The sequence below is a fragment of the Phacochoerus africanus genome, chromosome 4 (genome assembly GCF_016906955.1).
Source record: "Phacochoerus africanus isolate WHEZ1 chromosome 4, ROS_Pafr_v1, whole genome shotgun sequence".
In the NCBI taxonomy this organism is placed as follows: domain Eukaryota; kingdom Metazoa; phylum Chordata; class Mammalia; order Artiodactyla; family Suidae; genus Phacochoerus; species Phacochoerus africanus.
The window spans coordinates 64,055,306-64,078,835 of record NC_062547.1 but is presented as its reverse complement, the minus strand read 5'-3'; the positions used below and the strand labels follow the sequence as shown (position 1 = coordinate 64,078,835).

General features: G+C 40.1%; 1 protein-coding gene across 1 annotated transcript; it reads right to left on the bottom strand.

Moving 5' to 3' along the window:
• Positions 1-15,038: 15,038 nt before the first annotated feature.
• LOC125124244 (olfactory receptor 7C1-like) lies at positions 15,039-16,001 on the bottom strand. Its single transcript, XM_047774393.1, has one exon. The coding sequence runs from the start codon at positions 15,999-16,001 to the stop codon at positions 15,039-15,041; it is 963 nt and encodes a 320-aa protein (XP_047630349.1).
• Between the last annotated feature and the right edge of the window lie 7,529 nt (positions 16,002-23,530).

The following is a 23,530-nucleotide window of genomic DNA, read 5'->3' as shown; positions in this document are numbered from 1 at the left end:
TGTTTTCATTTTCTTTAATTTGCTTGTATGTTTTGATTCTTAGATTCCACATGTGAGTGACAGCATATGGTATTTGTCCTTCTCTCTCTTAGAATGATGCCCCTAGAGTCATCCAAGTTTTGCAAGTGGAAAGATTTCATATTTTATATGGCTTAGTAATATTCCATTATAAGCATATACCACATCTTCTTTATCCATTTTATTTTATTTTTTTATTTTTTATTTTCCCACTGTACAGCAAGGGGATCAAGTAATCCTTACACGTATACATTACAATTACATTTTTCCCCCAGACTTTCTTCTGTTGCAACATGAGTATCTAGACATAGTTCTCAATGCTACTCAGCAGGATCTCCTTGTAAATCTATTCTAAGTTGTGTCTGATAAGCCCAAGCTCCAGATCCCTCCCACTCCCTCCCCCTCCCATCAGGCAGCCACAAGTCTCTTCTCCAAGTCTATGACTTTCTTTTCTGAGGTGATGTTCATTTGTGCTGGATATTAGATTCCAGTTATAAGTGATAGCATATGATATTTGTCTTTGTCTTTCTGGCTCCTTTCACTCAGGATGAGATTCTCTAGTTCCATCCATGTTGCTGCAAATGGCATCATGTCATTCTTTTTTATGGCTGAGTAGTATTCCATCGTGTATATATACCACCTCTTCCGAATCCAATCCTCTGTCATTGGACATTTGGGTTGTTTCCATGTCTTGGCTATTGTGAATAGCGCTGCAATGAACATGCGGGTGCATGTGTCTCTTTTAAGTAGAGTTTTGTCCGGATAGATGCCCAAGAGTGGGATTGTGGGGTCATATGGAAGTTCTATGTATAGATTTCTAAGGTATCTCCAAACTGTTCTACATAGTGGCTGTACCAGTTTACATTCCCACCAGCAGTGCAGGAGGGTTCCCTTTTCTCCACAGCCCCTCCAGCACTTGTTATTTGTGGACTTATTAATGATGGCTATTCTGACTGGTGTGAGGTGGTATCTCATGGTAGTTTTGATTTGCTTTTCTCTTATAATCAATGAATATTGACCATTTTTTTCATGTGTTTGCTGGCCATCTGTATATCTTCCTTGGAGAAATGTCTACTCAGGACTTTTGCCCATTTTTCCATTGATTGATTGGCTTTTTTGCTGTTGGGTTGTATAAGTTGTTTATATATTCTAGAGATTAAGCCCTTGTCGGTTGCATCATTTGAAACTATTTTCTCCCATTCTGTATGCTTTCTTTTTGTTTTCTTTTGGGTTTCCTTTGCTGTGCAAAAGCTTTTCAGTTTGATGAGGTCCCATGGGTTTATTTTTGCTCTTATTTCTATTGCTTTGGGAGACTGACCTGAGAAAATACTCATGATGTAGATGCCAGAGACTGATTTGCCTATGTTCTCTTCTAGGAGTTTGATGGTGTCCTGTCATATATTTAAATCTTTCAGCCATTTTGAGTTTATTTTTGTGCATGGTGTGAGGGTGTGTTCTAGTTTCATTGCTTTGCATGCAGCTGTCCAGGTTCCCCAGCAATGCTTGCTGAAGAGACTTTCTTTTTCCCATTTTATGTTCTTGCCTCCCTTGTCAAAGATTAATTGACCCTAGGTGTCAAGGTTTATTTCCAGGTTCTCTATTCTGTTCCATTGGTCTGTCTGTTCTTTATCCATTTTTATAGATAAGGAACATTTATGTTGATGCCATAGCTTAGCTACTTAAATGATGCTCAGTGGACACTGAAGTGCATATATCCTTTCAAAGTAATGTTTTGTTTTCCTCAAGTAAATACCCAGAAGTGAAATTCCTGAATCTTATGGTAATTCTATTTTTAGGTTTTGAGGCACCTCCATAATGTTTTCCATAGTGGAAGTGTTGCAGAAACCGTGGCAGTGGAAATAGATCGCATTCGAAGATGCAGAATAGCAAAGTTTAATCAGCACCAGTGCAGGCTCAGAGGAGTTGCCAACAGAGCCTGAGCACCATTTCTATATAATTTTTATACAATACAGACATCTGGGTCTCAAGGTTTTCCCATACAAGTAGCCCCAGAACTCCCCTTTCCTGGAGCAGATAGTGTTCCTGCCTAAGAAACTGAGCAAGCAAGATTACAAAAGTGAAACTGATAAACAACAAGGACACAAGGCATGTGGTTGCTAGAAGTTTACAAGAAGGGTGGTATGCAGTGAGCAAAGCTGCTGACAGGCATGTAGCTGCCTTTTCAGCTGGGGAGGTCACTTTTCTAGTTAAAACCCTTACTTCATTCCCCCCTCCTGATGTTCAGGGTGCATCTGCAGCTGTCAGAGATCATCATCAGTTATTACCCATTGGTGAGTTTTGATGAATCCAACTTTCTTGAATTTCCCCCCAACAGGAGAAATGGGTAGAATAAAGCAAAGTCCATGTGACCCCCTGATCCAATAAAGATATTCAGATGCATCAGCCACATGAGGAAATGGGTCTTGGCAGGGCCAATGGGGACCAGACTAATAACAGTAAACAGCAAACATACATGTTGTGCATAAGATAACAGTATATGACAGTAAGAAAGTCTCTATAGAAAATAAGACAGTCTATTTCACCAGGCACCCGACTCCTCAAGCTTCAACCATGAGTCCACTGACCAGTTTCAGGTGTAGTCAGAGCAGGGCTTTGAGATCATTGTCTTTTTGTATTGTCAGGCATAGCTGTTTCTCTGGATCAAGGGCAGCCTCCCATTCCCCACGGTCATCGTTTGGGCCAGCTGGTTTAGCTCTGGAATGATGGACCCAGGTGTCTATTCCTGTGACTTTAAGAGCAGTGGGGGTGGTTAAGATTAGAGTATAAGGCCCTTTCCATACTGGTTTTAAAGGCTCCTTTTTCTAGTCCTTTATCCACACCTGGTCCTGTGGCTTGTGGGGGTGAACTCTTATACCCAGGGATACAGGTATTCTACCTGTGACCCATTTATGTATTTGTGAGATAGTGAACCCCAATCCTTGTAGCTGTTTATATAAATCTATGTCTTCCAATTATCTGGTTTTTACTCTCAAACTGATCAATGGAGTCGGCCTTCCATATAAGAGTTCAAATGGCAAGAATCCTATTCCCGCTCAGGGTAAGCTTCTCCCTTTTAGGCAGGCCACCAGCAGCATACCTACCCAGGGAAAGGCAGTCTCCTGGTATAACTTTGCGAGAGTCTGCTTAAGGGTTCAGTTCATGCATTCTACTTTCCCTGAGCTTTGGGGGCAATAGCCTCCGCTGGACCTATAAGGCTTTTGCCACCTGCTGCACTGTCTTGGCCACAAATGCTGGGCCATTGTCTGACCTGATGGTTAAAGGCATTATGTACCTGGGAATGATGTCTCTCAGGAGTGCCTTGGCCACTTCCCTTGCCTTTTCAGTTTGGACAGGGAAGGGTTCTACCCATCCTGAAAAGGTGCAGACAAAAACCAGCAAGTATTTGTATCCTCTGTTCAGAGTGACTTCAGTAAAGCCCACTTCCATATCCTCAAATGGGGACAGTCCACAGTGTTGTGTCCCAGCTGGTCTGCTCGGCCCCTGGTGAGTATTATTTTGCAGACAAGTTATGCACCATTGGGAAACAGAGGAGCAGAGTGCAGGAAGATGTGCAATAAGGTAGAACTGGCCCATTAAAATCTCTAAGGCAGTTTTGCCCATGTGGGTTAGTTTGTGTTGCTGGAGGACTAGCTTGTAGGCCAGCTGATTCAGAACATAAACTCGATGGACCTGTGTAACCCACAATCCCATCTTAGTTTTGGTTTCTCCTTCATCTTCTATCCATTTTTCTTCTTCTGGAGAGTATCTGGGGACAGTCAGCACTTCTGGGGCCAGGAGAACTTTAGGTTTATCTGACAGTTGCCCCTGGGGTGTTTGTCTGATGGTTGCATCAGTGCTGTGGTTTCCTTTTGCCAACAAGTTTGCTCCCCTTTTGGTGGCCTTTGCAGTGGATAACTGCCGCTTCCCTAGGTTCCCATACTGCTTCTAGGAGCTTTAAGATTTCAGCCTGGTTTTTAATCCTTTTTTCTTCATCAGTAAGGAGTCCCCTCTCCTTATATAAGGCTCTGTGGGTGTGTAAGTTAACAAAAGCATACCATGAACCGGTATAAATATTAACTCGCTGGTCTCAGCTGAGCTCCAGTGCTCTGATGAATGCCCATAATTCTGCTCTCTGCACTGACCAACCTTGAGGAAGCACATCCACTTCCAGCACTTCTGAGTCAGATACCACAGCATATCCTGCCATCCCTTTCCCATTCTCCATGAAGCTACTGCCATCAGTATATAAAACCAGGTACGGAATTTGGAGTGTTTTATCAGTTAAGTCAGGACTGCTGGAAAACACTTCAACCAGGACCTCTAAGCAGTTATGGTCTGTGGGCCCTGCTTCATCTGGTAGAAAGGTGGCTGGGTTCAGAGTTCATACAACTTCCAGCATTACCCGCAGATTCTCACATAGTAACCCTTGATATTGAGTCATTTGTGCATGCAGGAGCCAATGGTTGGCCTCTATTGTTCATCAGGGTTACAACTGAATGAAGGACTTTAAAGTTGAGGTTCTGTCACAGTGTCAACTTGTCAGCCTCTCTTACTAACAAGGTGGTAGCTGCCAGCTCTCAGAGGTGGGGAGGCCATCCAGCCACAACTGAGTCGATTTTTTTGGACAGATATGCCACTGACCTCTGTCAAGGCCTAAACGCTTGGCTTAGTACTCCCAAAGCCATCCCATTTTTCTCATGAAGAAAGAGGTTAAATTCTCTGGTTACACTGGGAAGCCCTAAGGCCAAAGCCTCCTTGAGTTTGGGTTTAATTGCCTGAAATGCTCCCTCCTGGCTTGGTCCCCATTCAAGGGGAGCCTTTTCTTCCCCTTTTAGGGCCTCATACAGAGGTCTGGCTAAATCTGAAACCTCGGGGATCCATATCCTGCAGAATCCCTCTGCCCCTAGGAACTCACAAACATTCTGGTTGGTGGTAGGGGCTGGGATGGCAGAAACTGCATGTTTTCCCTCAGTCCCCAACATTTGTCAGCCCTGCATGATGCTAAAGCCCAGATACTTGACTTGTTTCTTACAGATTTGTGCCTTTTTCTTTGGTACCTGATACCCTGCTTCCATTAGCAGGGAGAGAAGAGCTTTTATTCTCTCTAGGCATTGAGCCTGCATGGTGCTAGCCAACAAGAGGTCATCAACTTACTGCAGCAAGACACAGTCTAGTTTTTGTTTAGGAAATTCAGCCAGGTCAGCAGCCAGGTGCCAGTGAAAAGAGTGGGAGAGTTCTTGAATCCTTGTGGGAATCTTGTCCAGGTGAGCTGCTCCTTTGTCCCTGTGTGTGTATTCTCCCATCCAAAGGCAAACAAGTGCTTATTAGCAGGCACCGTGCTGAGGCAGAAGAAGGCATCTTTTAAGCCAGGCAAGTGAGCCACTCGGTAGTGGAAGGGATCATCCCCAGCAAGGTATACAGGTTAGGCACAGACAGGTGCAATGTAATTGTTGCCTCATTTTTGGCCCTCAAGTCCTGAACTGGAAGATAGTCTTGTGTTCCCTGTTTCCTTACAGGTAGTAAGGGGGTGTTCCAGGGTGACTGGCACCTTATTAAAAGTCCATGCTGAAGTAGCCTGTCCAGGTGATCCTGGATTCCCAGTTGAGCTTCTCTGGGAATCAGGTACTGTTGCAGCTTTACTGGTTGGGCTTCAGGCTTCAGATCAATTAAGATAGGAGTGGCATCTTGCAAGCCCAGGAGGGTTCCGCTCAGCCCAAACCAATGGGTACCCAGTCTCTAGTTCCAGGGGAACAGTCTCCTATTCCGGAGGGGAAGAGTACAAGCACCATTCCTCTTCCCTCCTCACAGCAAGAGCCATGATTAAAGGGGAGGGTGGTTCTGTTCATTTGAGTTGAGCTAATCCATCAGTAATAAAGGATATTTGAGCCCCCATGTTGGCCAGAAGGTCTCTTCCCATCAAGGGAACTGGGCAATTGGGCAGGTAAAGAAATTCATGTATTACTTCATGGTCTCCTAACTGGCACCATGGGGGACCACAGAAGGGTCTGTGGGTTTGGTTATCTGTGGCCCCAATGATGGTAGTCTCTCTCCACAAGAGGGAGGCCACGGGTTGTGTGACCACTGAATGTTCAGCACCTATATCTTCCATAAAGTCTACAAGTTGGTTCCCTACTTGAATTCTTACCATGGGCTCTTGGGGGCCCAGTTGGAGGGAGCCCAGTCCTGCCTAGTCAGACTCTTCTTAGGTTAAGCTGATCAGATTCAGGTGGGATGGCTCTGGTTGGTGCTAGCTAGGCAGGGGTGCTGCCTTGGTCTTTCTCTCAGAACAGTTGGGGCATTCAATTTTCCAGTGTCTCTCTCTTTGCAGTAGGCACACTGTGCCGGAGAGGGCCTGTTTGTCCTGGCCTTGGGCCCCATGGCTTATGGGGTGGTCCCACTGGGTACCACAGGGCTGGCACCAGAAGCAGAGCTTTTTGTTTCATTCTCTTTTCCATATCATGGCGGGTCACCTGGTCACAGTTAACAAAAACCTTGTTGACTATCTCTAGTAACTCTGTGACATATTTTCCTGCAAATCCTTCTAATTTCTATAACTTTTTATGGATGTCTGATTGGACTTGTCCTATAAAGGCAGCATTTTTCATCAGTTGATTTTCAGGGGACTCAGGATCAAAAGGGGAGAAGACTTGAAAAGCCTCATATATCAGAGTTCCCATCATGGCATAGTGGTTAATGAATCTGACTAGGAACCATGAGGTTGCAGGTTCGATCCCTGGCCTTGCTCAGTGGGTTAAGGATCCGGTGTTGCCATGAGCTGTGGTGTAGGTCACAGATGTGGCTCAGATCCCGCATTGCTGTGGCTCTGGTGTAAGCCAGTGTGAACCTCCATGTGCCTTGGAAGCAGCCCTAGAAAAGGCAAAAAAAAAAAAGAAAGAAAGAAAAGCCTCATATAGTCTTTTATAGACATCAGCATTGCTTTCATCTGGCTTTTGTAGTACCTCAGTGGTCTTGGCCATATTAGTAGGTGTTTTAGCCCCAGTTTTTACCCCTGTAGGAGGGCCTGTCAGTACCTCTCTAAATTATTTCTTCCCAGTTCAGTATTGGGGTCATACAGGGCGCTTTGTCTGGGAAGATTTTCCTTGCCCAGTTTTCTACATCTAATTGATCCCCTGGGGTTTAGGTTTGGAGCCATTTCTAGGCCTCTGTAACAATTTGTTGGTGCTCCTCAGTGCTAAACAGAGTAAGAAGGAGCAGCCAGCAGTCCACCGAGGTGAGGTGGTGTGTATGGAAAATGGATTTTAATAGGGTGATTAGTGTCTGAGGCTTTTCTGATTATGAGGGGGTATGAGGTTTCCAGTTGAGGAGGTCAGTCGTGGAAAAGGGCTAGTAGTAAAAGACTGTTTCCCCCTCTTGCATGGTCCCTTTGGGGGCAATACGCTGAGGTCCCCATGTTTCCTGCAAAAGCATTTGTATTGCAGGAGTGGCTGCTCCCTGGTTTGACCAGAGGCGCCTGCTCACTGGTTCTGGTGAATCCACCTGCGGGGGCGATACTGCCTCTGAGACTTCAGGGGGAGGAGAGAGAAAGACAGAAGTTGGTGGGCTCTCTGGCAGCTGGGGACCTTTAGCCTCCAAAGGAGGTGTTGGTAGAACATAGAGAAGTGGCACAGGGGGCAAGTCCTCAGCCTCTCCTTGAAAAATAAGTGGCTCTTTTTCTCTAGGCAAATTTTCTTTTTGGACTGAGCTACTAGGACCTTACACTGTAACTGGCCTGTGATGCAGAACCGAACCCAAGGAGGCCTCAACTGGTCACCTTCTCACCATTGATTGTTGTATGGAAATTGGTCTGGGTGTCCAGGGTCTCCTGTTATGACTTTATATACTGCCTGAACTGTGGGCACATCTAAGTTTCCTTACAAGGGCCATCTGACCCTGAAGGAGGGCCACTCTGGGGGTACAGAGAGTGCACAGTTTTCCAGAACTCAGTTTAACACCATAATCTCCAGAAAATCCTTTCTTAAAATTTTTAACTGTACATTCTAAGACAGTAGGTTTGAAAGCCAATTCATCCATTGTGTGAATTCTCACCCTGTGACAATATCATAAGACAAACAGCAGGGAGAGCACTCACTTTCATCCACCTGACCACTCCTCTATCAGGGGTTTAAGGTGCTTCTTAGCATGAGGCTGGTCCTTATAAACCCTGGACCCAAACTAGTCTTTCAGGGAGGGAAGAGAACCCTCAGAGCCTGGCACAGCCTTAAAGCCTTATGAGGTCACCATGGAATTGCAGGTTAAGACCCACTCAGGCTCCATAGTCCAAAGATGGTGGAGCACAGGCTCCCATTCTCTCCAGTCACTCACGCACACACACCAGAATTGACAGGCTACCCAATCCCAAGGGAAAATATCCTGTCCTGAGTGACCCTCTGGTCCTTGAGAGGTGATCAGTCTCTTCTTCCACTGTATGGCAGGTCCTGATTCTGGCAGATGTCCCTAGAGCACTCACCAGTCTGATGTCCCATCCTGGGACCCATTTCCACTCTCCTTCTGAGTCCGTTAGGGAAGCGGCATGAGCCAGGCAGGCAAGGCCTGAGTGAGAGTTAGGATCCAGCAAAACAGCCGGGCATGAGCTATCCACCTGTCACTGGGCTAGCGACCATGGCCTTCTCTGGTCCCCAACAACGGTGGCACAAGGGGCCAGCTTGGTTGTCAGCTTCCTGGCCAATGCACCAGAAAATGCTGCAGAAAACATGGCAGCAGAAAGAGACAAATGGCACTTGAAGATGCAGAATAGCAGGTTTTATTCAGTACCGGGGTGGGCTCAGAGGAGTCGCCTCCAGAGTCTGAGCACCAGGTCTTTGTTCTGGATAACTTTTATACAGTACAGACCTCCAGGTCTCAAGGTTTTCCCATGTAAGTAGCCCCAGAACTCCCCTTTCCTGGAGCAGATAGTGTTCCTGCCTAAGAAACTGAGCAAGCAAGATTACAAAGGCAAAACTGAAAAGCATCAAGGACACAAGGCACATAGTTGCTAGAAGTTTACAAGAAGGGTGGTATGCAGTGAGCAAAGCTGTTGACAGGCATGTAGCTGCCTTTTCAGCTGCTGAGGTCAGTTTGCTAGTTAAAATTCTTACTTCAGAAGCACCTCGTTAAAATTCCAGTAAAAGCTGTACAAATATTCCCTTTTCGCTATATTCTCTCTAGCATTTGTACTCTGTTTCCTTTGTGATAATAGCCACTCTGACTTGTGTCAGGTAGTATCTCATTGTGGTTTTGATTTGCATATCCTGGATAATTAGTGGTGTTGAGCATGTTTTCAAGTTTCTGTTGGCAAACTGTAATTTTTTTGTTTTTTAAAAAATGTCTATTCAGGTTCTCTGCCCATTTTTAAAAACTATTGTTTGGCTTTCTGAATTTAAATAGGTTGAGTATTTTGTATATAAGGAATATTAACCCTTTATCAAATATATTGCTTGCAAATATCTCTATCCATTCAGTAGGCTTCCTTTTTTGTTTTTTCAAGGGTTTCCATTGCTATGCAGAAAATTTTAGTTTGATGTAGTCTCATGTATTTATTTTTGCTTTTTTTTCCCCTTCACTGAAGAGATAGACCCAAAAAAATACATTGCTAATAACAACATTCAAGGGATGAAATGCCTACATTTTCTTCTAGCAGTTTTAGTTCTTCTAGCAGTTTAGCTCCTGCATTTAGAACTTTAATCCGTTTTGAAATTATTTTTGTGTCTGGTGTGAAAGGACTCCTGTTTGATTATTTTGTTTTATTTTATTTCATTTTTTTGTATTTTGTCTTTTAGGGCTGCACCTGTGGCATATGGAGTTTCCTAGACTAGGGGTCTAAACAGAGCCATTGCTGCTGGCCTACACCAGAGCCATAGCAACACCAGATCCAAGCCGTGTCTGTGACCTACACCACAACTCACAGCAATGCCAGATCCTTAACCCAATGAGAAAGGCCAGGGATCAAACCAACAACTTCATTGTTCCTAGTGGGATTCATTTCTGCTGCACCACAATGGGAACTCCAGTTTGATTATTTTAGACGTAGCTGTCTAGTGTTCCCCAAAACATCTATTAAAGAGGCAGTCTCTTCCCCATTTTATTTCTTGCCTCCTTTGCCAGAGATTAACTGACCATGTAAGTATGCATCATTTCAGGGCTCTCTATTCTATTCCATTATCTATGTTTCTTTTTCTTTCTTTCTTTCTTTGTCTCTCTCTCTCTCTCACCCTATTTCTCTCTCTCTCTCTCTCTTACTGTAGCTTTGTAATATAATCTGAAGTCAAGGAGTATGATATCTCCAATTTCAGTCTTTATCAATATCTTGCTGCAATGAGAACCATAGAAGATGAGAGAAGAAGCCAGCAAAAGATAGAGAAGGAGCTGCCAGTGAAGTAGGAAGAAACCAAGATAATTAATGTATTCAGAAAGCAGAATCAGATGAGATTGGGTGCATTCAGGGAACCCACCTCAGCACAAAAAGGACCATATCATGACAAAGCCACAGCTAACATCATTGTCAAAAGTGAAAAGCTGAAAGCATTTCCACTAAGATCAGGAACAAGACAAGGATGTCCATTCTCACTTTTATTCAACATAGCTTTGGAGGTCTTAGCTATGGCAAACAGAGTAGAAAAAGGAATAAAAGGAATCCAAACTGGAAAAGAAGAAATAAAAATGTCACTGTTTGCTGATGGCATGGTGCTATACATAGAAAATCCTAAAGATGCTACCAGAAAACTATTAGATCTCATCCATGAATTTAGCACATATATAGACAGTGAAATATTACTCAGCCATAAAAAATGGTAAGTAATGCCTTTTGCAGAAGCATGCATGGAATTAGAGATTATCATACTAAGTGAAGTAAGACAAAGACAAATATCATATGATTCATTTATAGGTGGAGTTTAATAAAAATTATACAGATAAACTAACTTATAAAACAGAAACACTCAAAGTTTTCAAAGCCAAAGAATTTGTTACCAAAGGGAAAACTTGTTTGGGGGGATAAATTAGGAGTTTATTTTAACTTATACACACTACTATATACAACAGAGATAAAAGGACAAGGACATACTGTATAATACAGGAAAATCAACTCAATACTCTTTAATAAATTATGTGGGAAATTAATCTGAAAAAGAATATATATGTTCACTTTGCTATACACCTGAAAGTAATACAGCATTGTAAGTCAACTATTCACTAATAAAAATTAAATAAAAAAAGAATGATCAGTTGTATAAATAGAGATAAAAACAAATAAAAGTAGTACTGAGAAGTGCTCATTTGATTGGTCAGTCTAGGGTCTCTGGCAACCTAAATGAGAATTGTTTAGGTGATGTTTTGGTTGTGAAGTCCTTATTAGAAAGAGTTTGCACCTACACTCTTGGTGGGAATGTAAACTGGTACAGCCACTATGGAGAACAGTTTGGAGATACCTTAGAAATCTATACATAGAACTTCCATATGACCCCACAATCCCACTCTTGGGCATCTATCCAGACAAAACTCTACTTAAAAGAGACACATGCACCCGCATGTTCATTGCAGCACTATTCACAATAGCCAGGACATGGAAACAACCCAAATGTCCAATGACAGAGGATTGGATTCGGAAGATGTGGTATATATACACAATGGAATACTACTCAGCCATAAAAAAGAATGACATAATGCCATTTGCAGCAACATGGAAGGAACTAGGGAATCTCACACTGAGTGAAATGAGTCAGAAAGACAAAGACAAATACCATATGATATCACTTATACCTGGAAACTAATATCCAGCACAAATGAACATCTCCACAGAGAAGAAAATCATGGACTTGGAGAAAAGACTTGTGGCTGCCTGATGGGAGAAGGAGGGAGTGGGAGGGATCAGGAGTTTGAGCTTATCAGACACAACTTAGAATAGATTTACAAGGAGATCTTGCTGAGTAGCATTGAGAACTATGTCTAGATATTCATGTTGCAACAGAACAAAGGGTGAGGGGAGAAATGCATACATATAAGTATAACTTGACCCCTATGCTGTACAGCAGGAAAAAATAAAATAAATAAATAAATAAATAAATAAATAAATAAGAGTTTGAAATATAATAGAAGAGAAAAAGGGGAGATAGTGCACTTGGAATGCTCTCGTCAGAAGTTTTAATGAAAAGGAGAGCAGAAATACAAGGGCAGCATCTGGAAGTGAATGTAGCATCAAGAAAATAGAATTTATTAACCTATAAATCATATATTATAAAATTGGCCCAGTAAATATTTTAAATGGAAAAAAATGGGAACATGTTTTTATAATTCCAGGTGTAATCTACCAGTGGCAATTAACTGATGTTGTAGAAGTCTATCCTTGTGTAGGCAAGGAGAATGGGTCATGGACCCATGTGGAGATTTTGACTTTCACAGGAGAACAGTGTCTGTAGTAACCTTTATAGAAACAGTCATATAAAAGTGAAAAGGAGAGGAGGATTGTGGGAAGGAGAGGAATGGAAGGAAGGAAATTAGGGAAAGGGGAAGGAAGGAATAGAAGGGAAGGAAGGCATAGAAAGAAAGGAAGGAAGGAAGGAAGGAAGGAAGAAAAAGAAAGAAAGAAGACAAGAGAGAAAGAAAGAAAGAAAGAAAGAAAGAAAGAAAGAAAAGAAAGAAAGAAAGAAAGAAAGAAAAAAAAAGAAAGAAAGAAAGAAAGAAAGAAGAAAGAAAGAAAGAAGAAAGAAAGAAAAGAAAGAAAGAAAGATTGAAAGATTGAAAGATGAAAGAAAATAAAGAACAAGAGAGCATGCAGCTATGGAAATGAAAATGTTCATTAGAATCCTAGTGTTGTCAAACATTTTGCAAGAATGGTCACATGGATCTTAGCAACTTCTTGAATCCTAACTTCCAAAATCCTACTCTTTTATCAAGCCTTCCACCTCTTCTGTTTTCTTTACTGCTGACTTTGCTGCCTGCCAAAATTCAGAGCTCTCAAACTTTCTTTTTTTTTCTCATTCCATTAGTCACCTCCTAGTTTTATTTCTTTCTTATCCAGCCCATGTAATTTGGCCAGGCATCCATCCCATTCCACATCCCTTGTCTTGTCAATTTACCTCCCAACACTCTCGACTTTTCTTCTTCTACACTTTCACTAATTAATATTTAATATTCATTGTGTAGTTTGTAAACACACGAAAGGGCACCTACACATGTGCACACACCACATTTGCATGCACAAAGCTATTTTGGAGTACAGATTATCCAGGGCATATGAGGAATCTTCTCTGATTATTGGTACACATCTAAATTATATTTTCATGTACCACAATTCAGAAGCAACAACAATTGATCTATGTGGGTGAATAGGAGGACATTGTTGGAACAGAAATTATTGAGGAAGAAAATCATACCATCGCTTAGTGAAAATAAAAGGCTTGTGAGGTGAGGAGGGAAATAGAGTTTTTGTCTAAGAAGTGATAAATAGTTAGACAGGAGAGGGTTGAAAACCTGTTTATTCCTTCAAAAAAAATAAAGCCATTATAGGCATTGTAGAAAAGGTAATTTTGATTTAGAATAAGGGAATGTCTTAATGTTGAGAATGGCCTAACAGTGGACTGGATTCCATCATCACTTTTCTTTTTCAGATAGAGACAGAAGGATCATTGACATTGATTTATTTGGTTACATTAAAAATTGACCATTTATTCAGTCTGTCCCAACAAGCAAGTCACCTTGGAGCTGATAACACTGCCTTTGCCTTTACATGTGTATGATGGCAAGTTCATAGACTTGCAACAGAGCCTTCACATCATAAAAATACTCATAATCACTGTGAAGTTTTACTACACAATATCTAAGAGTTTTCCTAGCTTCAGAGCTTTATCAGTATTTTCATAAACTAGTTTAGATGTATTCATTCAAGAAGAACTCATTACACTTTCCTTCTAGGTCATTATTTTTTTTCCCTAGGCAAAGGGGATAAAAGATAGAAGAAAAGACAAATTCCTGGACATTATGAAAAAATTACTTTTTAGATTGCTAAGAAATAGTTCACTTTCTGTTTGATTTAGTGTTTTATAAAAAAACATTCTAACTATATACATTAATATTAATAATGATGTTTTGTGGAGAATTTCATGTTATCATTGGGGCATTTTGATGATGGCCTGAGATGCTTAAACATCTAGCTATGAAAGTGGAGTGAAAGCAACAGTTTAATTAGGAACCAGCAAATTTTACAGCAAAGGGTCAGGGAGTGAGTATTTTTTGACTTTCCACACAACTACTCAAATCTTCTGTTGTGGCATGAAAGTAATTTTAGAAAATACGTACACAAATGAGTATAGCTGTATTCAAATAAAACTTGATTTAAAAAAAAACAGAAAAAGTGACAGAATGTGTGTCAGCCATACTTATTTAAAGCTAATCTTGATGTAGTTGTTCTTTTTTTAAAAAAATTTTTTAATGGGTTGACTTGTGCTTCCCAGAAATTCATATGTTGAAGTCCCAATCTCCAGATCTTTAGAATTTGGTCTTATCTGGAAATAGATTTGTTATGGATATAATTAATTAAGACAAGGTTTATAGTAGAATAGATTATTCCTTTAGTTATTACAATTAGTGTCCTTATAAAAAGGGGAATTTGGGACACTGTCACACATAGACATACACACACAGGGGACAATAGTTTTTGAATATAAATGCAGAGATTAGGGTGATACTTCTACTTGCTAAGGAATGCCAGAGATGACCAGCAAACCCAAAAGAAGCTAGATATGGAACAGAATTTTCCTCACAGCCGTAAGAAGGAAGCAATCCTGTTCACATTCATTTCCAAATTCTAATCTCTAGAATGGTGAGACAAGAAATGTCTATTATTTAAGCCATGTGGTTTGTGGTGCCTTGTCATAGCAGCCCTAGAAAAATAATACAGTGCCTTCAAATATGATCAAAATCAAGACACAGTAAGAGATAGTGATTCCAGGAGTAGGAGAGAATAAACTGATGTTTGGAGACATCAAAAATCCATGAGAAATGCCTACCAATGCTTTGAGCATTTCTACTTATGAGAGCCCTGCAACAACTCCATCACTGAGAGATACTACTCTGCTGAAGAGCCTCATCAAGGCTCCCTTCATGTCCCTGTTCCTCAGACTGTAGACGAAGGGGTTCAGCATGGGAGTGATCATGGTGTACATTGCAGAGGCCAGCAGACTTGCCCTAGAGGATGAAATCATTGCAGAACTAAGATAGACCCCAAGGCCTGTGCCATAGAATAAGCAGACTATTGAGAGATGAGATCCACAGGTGGAAAAGGCTTTGTACTTGCCCCCAACTGAGGAAATTCTCAGTATAGAGGAAATAATTTTACAGTAAGAAAAAAGAATTCCATTGAAAGGAATCATGGCCAGAAGGCCAGTTGCAAAATAAACCACTAGGTTATTGATGAAAATGTCAGAACACGCAAGTTTTAGGAGTTCAGGAAGATCACAAAAATAGTGTGGGATTTCCATGTTTGTGCAAAAGGATAGCCTCAAAATGGGCAAGGTCTCAATTAAGGAACCCATGATACTCAGACACCAGGACCCCAGAGCCAGCAATCCACAGAGCCAGTGGTTCATGATGACAGTGTAGGACAAGGGGTGACAGATGGCCACAAACCGGTCATAAGCCATCACAGTCAGGAGTAAATTGTCCAGGCATCCAAATACAATGAAAAAAAATATCTGGCTGAGGCATCCTTTATATGTTATGACTTTGTTTTGTGTTTGAATGTTCAGTAACATCTTTGGGATGGTGGTGGAAGTAAAACAGATGTCAGCAAAAGATAGGTTGGAGAGAAAAAAGTACATGGGTGTGTGGAAATGGGAGTCTAAACTGACGGCCAGGATAATGAGTAGGTTCCCTGTGAATGTGACCACATAGATGGACAGGAACAGCCCAAATAGAATCAACTGAGTCTCTGAACTTGATGAAAATCCTAAGAGGAGAAATTCCAAAGCATGCGTTTGATTTCCTGTTTCCATGTAGATGAAGTAACTGCCAGGATACAGAAAAAAAAAAAAAAAAAAAAAAAAAAAAAAACATACTCAATTATAATCATAGAAGTACAGAAATGTGGTTGCTTTTTAGGTGACAGAATTAATGAAGTACTGTCTTTTTCTAGCTGTATTTAATTGAGGGATTTCTTTTTTTTTTTCTTTTTGTCTTTTTGTCTTTTCTAGGGCCACACCCGTGGCATATGGAGGTTCCCTGGCTAGGCTCTAATCAGAGCTGTAACCAACAGCCTACGCCAGAGGCACAGTAAAACCAGATCCAAGCTGTGTCTACAACCTACACCGCAGCTCACAGCAACACCAGATCCTTAACCCACTGAGCAAGGCCAGGGGTCGAACCCACAACCTCAATGTTCCTAGTCAGATTCGTTAACCACTGAGCCATGACAGGAACTCCTAGTTGGGGAATTTCAAGAGCTTCCATCATTTTCTTTGCTGTCACTACCATGTGGAAATGCAATCTTAGTTTCAAAGGTCATATTCACACACCAGTAGGTTACATTACTAAATATCTTCTTTGAATGTAGAATCCAAGGCCTGCTGACTCACAATCTACATTTTAAGAAGATCACCTGGAGTTTCACATGTACATTAATGTTTGAGCAGTGTTCCTCTAGAGCATCTATTGCTTCTAGTCCTTCAACTTTTATTTCCTCACTGTTATTTTCATCTACACATTTCCTTTACCTTCACCATTTAACATGTGGACAAATATAGAAGTTCAGTAATTGTGTTATTTATTCCATATTTGTGGAGTTAATAAGTCATACTTTGGTAACATATTTATGAACCCATTGTTCACTTTTTCAACACAAATATCTATGATAGTCATGATTTACATTTCTTACACAATCCTATATTACAATATCTTATGGTTTTGTTTTGTGACACTCTATTCTGTGTCTCTGGGAAGCCGTTATGTCAGCCATTATGCCTGTCTTTCTTATCTTTCAGTGGAATTTTTTAAGACATAGTTTTCAAAATTAATATAAGCACCACCAATTAGGCTAACATTATATTAGTGCACCATTTAATGTCAGAGTCAGGGTTTTTGTAGATGAGCATATCTTGCCACACATACTTTTAAAAGCATGGATCAAAATGCAACTTTGTATGCTCAGTGAAGGAAACTAAACACAGAAGACCATGTATGGAATGAAAATACCATAGAGACACACACAAAAGAGTGTTGGAGTAGCCTTTGAGCAGTGTAGCTTACGGGCAGCAAGTAGACCTAAAGAGATAAGAACTTTTGTTAGTTATTGAAGTCTCCTACTTACAATGGTAAATCCACAATCTTGGTGGTTCTTTGTCTTTTAGGTATGACTTCTGGTGTTTTGACCTCCACTCTAAAGAATGCTCTAAGAAGCTATATGAGTCCCTGAGCTTGAATTTCTCCACACTCAAAGGAATAGAGACACATATTGCCTCAAAAATCATTGAGATTCATTCAAAGACATGGTAATACCTTCTTAAAACACTTCAATCTCATATAGAACAATCCTAAGACAAAAACCCATATCTTTCATGTTGGTCCACTGAGGGAGGTCCCAGAAAATTGGGAAAGAATTCCAAGAGGGTGAGACAAAGAGAAACACCAAGGTCAATGGTCTGAATTCACTGGGGAATCTCTTAGAGCCTCCTGCATGAGGTGTCTCACCCACCTGGAATCTAGTAATAATTTGCTCATGTCACCAACTTGCAGAGTGGGGAGTGGCATATAATTTTATTATAAATTTGTGAAACATTTGTATCTAAAAATAAAAAACTCCAGGAAATATGCAGAGACATGTCATTCAAAAATTTCAATTTGAATATTAAATTAGTATCAGATAGAGATGTGTTAACTGGAGCTACCAAATTAATGTTAATGCAGGAACATATCCTCTCTCTAAGGTGGTTTAATAAATCTTTACAACTTGGGAGTCTGAAATCTCTTGTCGCTCAGATGGGATCTGCACTTTTAGTTCTGGTCAAGGTTACTGCTGATTACTTCAACCTACCTTAATATCTGTGCCATGATATATGCTCCCCTTCTCTCCTCTCCCACAGTGTGGAATGGCTCTAGCCTACCCTAAGAAATACTTCAAGAACTTAAAATCTTTTTAGATTCCTTGAAAGGAATCAACTGGGGACATTGCTCTTTCCACCTCACAGTTTGACCATTTTGTGAGAGTCAAAGAGATCAATGTCTCTTTTGCCTTAGTGTCAAGAAGGACCATGCTCCTATCAAGCAATTGTTTTAATGTTATGGATACTATTAACATAAACTGATTATATTTGGGATTGGTCATATGCCCAGATAATATGCCATATTTTCCACATTTTATTTAATCATGGACAGTCATGGATAGTCAGTTAAAGTATTGGGTGGGGATATTAAATTGCTCTGTAGAAGCCTTTCCCTTTTCTATATCTTTTTTGTCTAGATTTTGCATATGAAAATGAGACTCCTGTAGCTGACATATCTTAGGCACCCACACACAATCAATGGGGAAGCAGAGAGAGAGAGAAAGAACTGTAAACCATTTGTTAGCCTCGTTACATCATGTTGGCCTTTATTTTTTTTTAAATAAGGGAGATGAATTAACCCTTAATTAGATATACACACTCTTTCTTTTACTATTTCCATTTATGTAGCCAAATTTGATCCTAAAAGTACAGTTTTTTGTCTTCAAGGGAATTCTTAGTCGTATCAGGGACATCATTCTGGCATCTATTGACCGTATCATAGTAGAGATTATATTTGCTCATACAGTTACTCACCTAGTTTTATTTCTCCTTTCTTACTTTTGACACAATATTTCTCTTGTCATATACATTCAAGGTATTTTGTTTTGGTGCATGATTGTATAGCTTCCTTAAAATTCTTTTGGAGCATGTTATGTGAAGGAATGAATGAATAAATAAATGAAGTTTTTTTTTTTCAAATGACAGTAGCTCCTGGACTCTTGGTCCAACATATCCATAGTTCCACAAGAATTCCTTCAGACCTCCTTATACTCACTCTTGTGCTGATGAGAGATCTGAGGAATATAAGACATATTTCCAAACCCCATCATGTACCAGATAGAAAAGGCTGATTTAGAACTCACATCTCCCTGACTCCGAGTCAGGTCCTTTCTCACTCTGAAGGGCTCCCTCAATCCATCAATGCTTCACAGATAGAGGAAACAAAGTTGAAAGAGCAGAATCTTGAGAGTTAAGCAGACATAAGGAAGGTTCACTTCCTGTTAGGGGAGGAGGGAGGACTTAAATTGTGTTCCAAAATGGGAAGTGAAAAGAAAGATTCACGCAAGGCATGTGCTGCAAAAATACCCTTCAGAGCCAGGGGTATGAACTGTGAAGGATTTTGAATCTGTTTCACAATCTCATCATCCTAACTGTTCTCCCAGAAGACATAGTTAATAAAAGTTTTCCTTCTATCCACCCCACTTTCCCACAGTACTTACTGGACTACTTTGGCATCCCTTGATGTCAACCCCTGATGGATTTGGCCCTTCCCTATCTGGACAATGGATGTAGAAATTACCGGTTCTCTGGCATGGTTGCACATCTCAGAGAGGCATGAAGAGAATGCTCTTAGCTGGCACTGATAAGGTGCAGGCGAGCTCTGCAGAGGGGAATCCAGAGGCTGAATTCTCAGAGTGCATCATTAAATAGATTGTTTCATTGTTGCTCAATTCTCTAAGCAATTCATCTCCCTTGAAGAGACCATAAAAAAGGAGATATTTTTCTGCCTGTTCCTTCTTCATGGGTTTACCTTGGGGACCAGATACTTATTCCCTTTCCACCTATTTGTCTCCCCTGGAGTGAACATTTCTCCAGCAAAAATAAATTCTTATGCAAGGTACATTGAAAAGACCACCCATGAGCTTCAGCAATACCTGTGAGTCTCCTCAATATTGTGGTTTCCTGATCATACCCACCCCAGAAAAAACCCTCTCTGGAGCTTCATCCTGATATCTATTTTGAAAACTGGAGTTAATTTAAGTATATATATTTTACTTGATGGAAGGGCTTTTTTGGTTGGTTGCTTGGTTGGTTGGTTTGGGCTGTAAATGCAGAAGTTCTGTTTCTTCACACAGTTTCCCTGGGTTTAGTTATTCAGTTTTTTCTTCTCAGGTAAAGGCATTCATATCTTTAAATGCACATGGGTAATTTTTTTCTATGTATTCTGGTAGGCTATTCAAAGCATTCTTTTCCAGTGAGAAGGAGTGTGTGATATCACCTATACGTGGAATCTAAAATATGGCACAAATGAAACTATCTACAAAACAGAAACTGACTCACACACATAGAGAACAGACTTGTGGTTGCCAATGGGGAGGGGGAGGGAGTGGGAAGGACTGGGAGTTTCCGGTTAGTAGATGCAAACTACTAGATTTAGAATGGATAAGCAATGAGGTCCTACTGTGTAGCACAGGAAACTGTCAAATCTCTTGGGATGTGTGTGCCTGTGTGTGTGAGAAAGAGAGGGAGAGTAGGTCACTTTGCTGTACAGCAGAAAGTAGCACAACATTGTAAATCATTTATTCTTTAATAAAAAATGTTAAATAAATAAATAAATAAATAAATAAATAAATAAATAAATAAACAATTTGTTTAGAAAAAAAGAGTATGTTGAAATAACATTAGGGCCAGATAGTGACTTAGAATAAGCATTGGAACAATGGGTAGATAATAAATATTTTAGGTATTGTCGGGCATCAGTTTCAATGGAGTTGTCCATTGCAGGGAAGTCTCCTGCATTGCAGTGTGGAAGCAGCCATAGGCAATATCTACACAAATGGGCTTGGCTGAAGGTATTTAATTTCTGTGAATACTGCAACAACTAACCACTAACTTGATTGCTTGAAACAATATGAATTTATTCCATCACAGTTCTAGAGGCTGGAAGTCTAAAATCAAGATTCCAGCATTGGGAGTTCCACTCTGGCTCAGTGGGTTATGAAATAATTAGTATCCAGGGTGTGTGAGTTTGCTCCCTGGCCTGCATCATTGAGTTAAGGACCTAGCATTTCTTTGAACTATGCCGTAGGTCATTGTCATGTATCAGATCCTGAATTGCTGTGACTGTGGTGTAGGCCTGCAGCTGCAGCTCTGATTGTACCACTGGTCTGGGATCTTCCATATGCCACAAGTGCAGCCCTAAGGAGCAAAAAACAACAACAACAAAAAATAATTCCAAAAGGACTGTACTCCCTTAGAGGGCTCTACTGCAGCCCTTGCCTCTTCCTCTTTCAGTGGCTCCAAACATTTCTGGATTTTGTGACTGCATCACTCCAATATCTGCATCCATGGATACATGGTCTTCTCTTTTCTATGTGTCTCTCGGCTCTATGTCTCTTTTAAGGGCAACTGTCTTTGGATTTAGGGTCTGCTTAGAAAATCTAGGTTGAAAATCTTAGAAAAATCTCACTTCAAGATACTTAGTTATATCTGGAAAAAAAAACCTTTTTTTCCAAATAAGCTTACACTCATTGGTACTGGGGGTTAGGATGTACACATATCTTTGGAGAGTCTACCATTCAACCCACTACATTATGTTTCAATAAAGCCTTTTGACAAAAATAGGCTGTGAGTGTGATTTGTTCTGTGGCCAACAGTTTTATGACTTCTGATTCGGAATATAGATTCAGACAAAGGAAGTAAGTACATCAAAGACAATATCATAAATTAGAAAGAACATTAAATGTGACTTATTTTCTGCTGGAGAGTTTCACGTACTAGAAATGAAACTGAGCAAGACCCTAAAGAGCTACCTGAGGTTCGATCTCCTCTCTGCTCCTTGCTTCTTATTTGTAGAAAAAAGCTGTCATCTCCTAGGCTTCCCTTAAGTAACAAAGAGGAGACTCAGTTAATGATTAGAGAAGTTTAAGATGTTGACTACATGGTGAGTACAAGGAAGTAGAAGCCAGAGTGGCTGAAACCAGAAGACTGATGATTGAGATTCCTTGAAACATTACCCTGTTACCTCACCACCAGTGAACTAATCAGAAGAATGTCCATGAACATATCACATACTCTGTGACCCTCATTTCTAATACTTAATTTAAAGTATTTGCCTGCCAGGAGTTTTATGGTATATGGCCTTACTTATAAGTCTTTAGTACATTTTGAGTTTATTTTTTGTATGGTTCTAATTTCATTTTTTACATGTAGCTCTCCAGTTTTCCCAGAATCACGTATGGAACAGCCTGTCTTGTATCCATTGAATAATCTTGCCTCCTTTGTCATAGATTGGTGGATCTTAGGTACATGGGTTTATATCTGGACTTTCCATGCCATTCAACTGATTTATATTTCAGTTCTTCTCTCAGTACCATACTGTTTTCATTACTGTAGTTTGTAGTGTAGTCTGACGCTTGGTAGCCTCATCATTCCTGCCATTCAATTTTTCTTTTTCAAGATTGCTTTTGCTATTCAAAGCCTTTTTTGTTTCTACAGAAATTTAATTTTTTTGTTCTAATTCTGTCAAAATTTCCATTGGTAATTTGCTAGAGATTTCACTGAATCTGTAGAATGGCTTGTGTAATATACTCATTTTGATGATATTTATTATTCTAATCCAGGAACATGGTATATCTTTCCATATGTTGGTGTCATCTTTGATTTGTTTCATAAGTGTCTTGTAATTTTCACAGTAAATGTCCTTTTCTTACTTAGGTGGTTTGATTCCCAGGTATTTTACTCTATTGATGTGATGGTAAATGGGATTGTTTTCTTAATGTTTTGTTGTCATTTTGTTGTTGGAGTATAGAAATTCAATAGATTTCTGTGCATAAATTTTATATCCTGCAACCTTACTGAATTAATTAATGAGATCTAATAGTATTCTGGTAGCATCTTCAGGATTTGCTATGTATAGTATCAGATCTTCTACAAACTGTGACAATTTTCCTTCTTTTCCAATTTGGATTACTTGTATTTATTTTTCTTCTTTGATTGCCATGGCTAGGACTTCTAAAACAATATTGAATAATAGTGGTGAGAGTGGACATCCTTATATTGTTTATGATCTTAGTTGAAATTATTTCATGTTTTCACCATTGAGAATGATGTTACCTGTGGGTTTGTCATATATGAACTTTATTATGTGGAGGTAGGTTCCTTCTATGCCCACTTTCTGGAGAGATTTTTATCAAAAGGAGGTGTTGACTTTTGCCAAAAGCTTTTTCTGCATCTACTGAGATTATCATATTGCTTTATTTTTTAGTTCATTAATGCCATGTATCACACCAATTGATTTGTGAATATTGAAAAAATACTTGCATCCCTAGGATTAAATCCCATTTGATCTTGGTGCATGATCCTTTTAATATATTGTTAGGTTTGGTTTGCTCATATTTTGTGGAGCACTTTTGTGTCTATCTTCATCAGTGATAATTGGCTTGTAATTTCCTTTTTTTGTGGTGTCTTTGTCTGGTTTTGTTATCTTTGTCTGGTATTTGTCTGGTGATGGTGGCATCATAGAATGAGCTTGGGAGTGTTCCTTT